The 1,460-nt window shown below is 59.5% G+C and overlaps 1 protein-coding gene across 4 annotated transcripts in view; it reads left to right on the top strand.

Annotated features, from left to right (window-relative positions):
- LOC109925779 (cyclic AMP-responsive element-binding protein 3-like protein 4) overlaps positions 1–1,442 on the top strand; it is an 8,495-nt gene extending 7,053 nt beyond the window's left edge. For 2 of the 4 annotated variants that reach the window (XM_048620475.1, XM_048620472.1), the window contains exons 3-4: positions 166–433; positions 788–1,442. In XM_048620475.1, the coding sequence (XP_048476432.1) occupies positions 166–433; positions 788–1,188 (669 nt within the window). In that variant the 3' untranslated portion in view covers positions 1,189–1,442. The remainder of the gene's footprint in view (positions 1–165; positions 434–787) is intronic. The other 2 variants (XM_048620474.1, XM_048620473.1) reach the window with 1 other exon arrangement.
- Positions 1,443–1,460: the final 18 nt, after the last annotated feature.

The following is a 1,460-nucleotide window of genomic DNA, read 5'->3' as shown; positions in this document are numbered from 1 at the left end:
CTCTCTGTCGCGCTTGCTTGCCTCCCCCCTCTCTCACGCTCACATGCCCCCCCCCTTCACACTCACTCGCCCCCTCCCGCTCTCTCTCTCACTTGCTCACCCTCCACCCCGTGCTTACTCTCACCCTCGCCTGCATTCTCTCTCTCTCTCTCTCTCTCTCGGCAGAGTTTGAACGAGAGTGAATCGGAGGAGGTGTTCCAGACGATGATTAACCCCAATGAGGTTCTGAGCAGCTCAGTGAACACAATCGAAGGAGCGTCAGAGACTGACAGTGGGATTTCAGATGACCACCGTCCAGAGAGCCCCCAGCCGAGTGAGTCGGGGCCTGATCCTGGGGCAGGGCCCAGTGGACTCTGTCAGCTTGTGTATGGAGTCAGCAACATCAAATCCCAGAGAGCAGCCAGCAACACCGACCTCGTCTCCGTTGAGCTCGGTCAGTGACCCTGGGGCTGGGGCTGGGGCTGGGGCAGGGCCAGGGAGCCTAGGTCAAGGGGGGTCAGGGATCAGTGGGGGGGGGGGGGGGGGGGGGGGGGACGGTGTGCGCGCTGCGCGCGCCGCGGTGTCAGGAATCCTAGATGTGGAAGGGTCAGTGTGTGGGGGTTTGTGTGTGGATGTGTTACTGGGTGCGTGTCGTTCTGTGAACATGGTGCATTATCTGACTCTGTGACTAGCTCCTTGCAGCATTGGCTCTGACACCACCTCAAAGGAAGATTCCTCCCCCTGGGTGAAGTACGGATGAGAATCACTAAGGCAGGGGCTGCAGTAACTGTGTTGTGTTGTCTTACAGGGGGCTGGAATACCACAGTGATCGTTCCAGAGGCCTGTGTTGTGGATACTGCCCCTGGCTCCGTGAAGAGGACACTCAGTGTGACAGACAGTGACAGTGAAGTCACTGACTGCCTCATAGGGGTAGGTAGGAGAAGGTGCAGAAAAGCAGATACAACCCAAAACACACAGTGCCAACACAACCATCAGACAGCCTGCCTAACAGTCAGCAACACACCCACCCACACCACCCACTGCTCAATACGGCAGAGAGAGAGGGACCTATACCCCACTGACGGTCAGCACCTTCGGGAGAGGAGGGAGACCCCGTACCCCAGTGAGAGTCAGCACCTTCAGGAGAGGAGGGGGACCCCGTATCCCAGTGAGGGTCAGCACCTTCGGGAGAGGAGGGAGACCTCGTAACCCAGTGAGAGTCAGCACCTTGAGGAGAGGAGGGAGACCTCGTAACCCAGTGAGAGTCAGCACCTTCAGGAGAGGAGGGGGACCCCGTACCCCAGTGAGGGTCAGCACCTTCAGGAGAGGAGGGGGACCCCGTATCCCAGTGAGGGTCAGCACCTTCGGGAGAGGAGGGAGACCTCGTAACCCAGTGAGAGTCAGCACCTTGAGGAGAGGAGGGAGACCTCGTAACCCAGTGAGAGTCAGCACCTTCAGGAGAGGAGGGGGACCCCGTACCC

This window comes from Rhincodon typus, chromosome 46, assembly GCF_021869965.1.
Source record: "Rhincodon typus isolate 14 chromosome 46, sRhiTyp1.1, whole genome shotgun sequence".
NCBI lineage: Eukaryota > Metazoa > Chordata > Chondrichthyes > Orectolobiformes > Rhincodontidae > Rhincodon > Rhincodon typus.
This window is presented reverse-complemented; position numbering and strand designations above follow the sequence as displayed.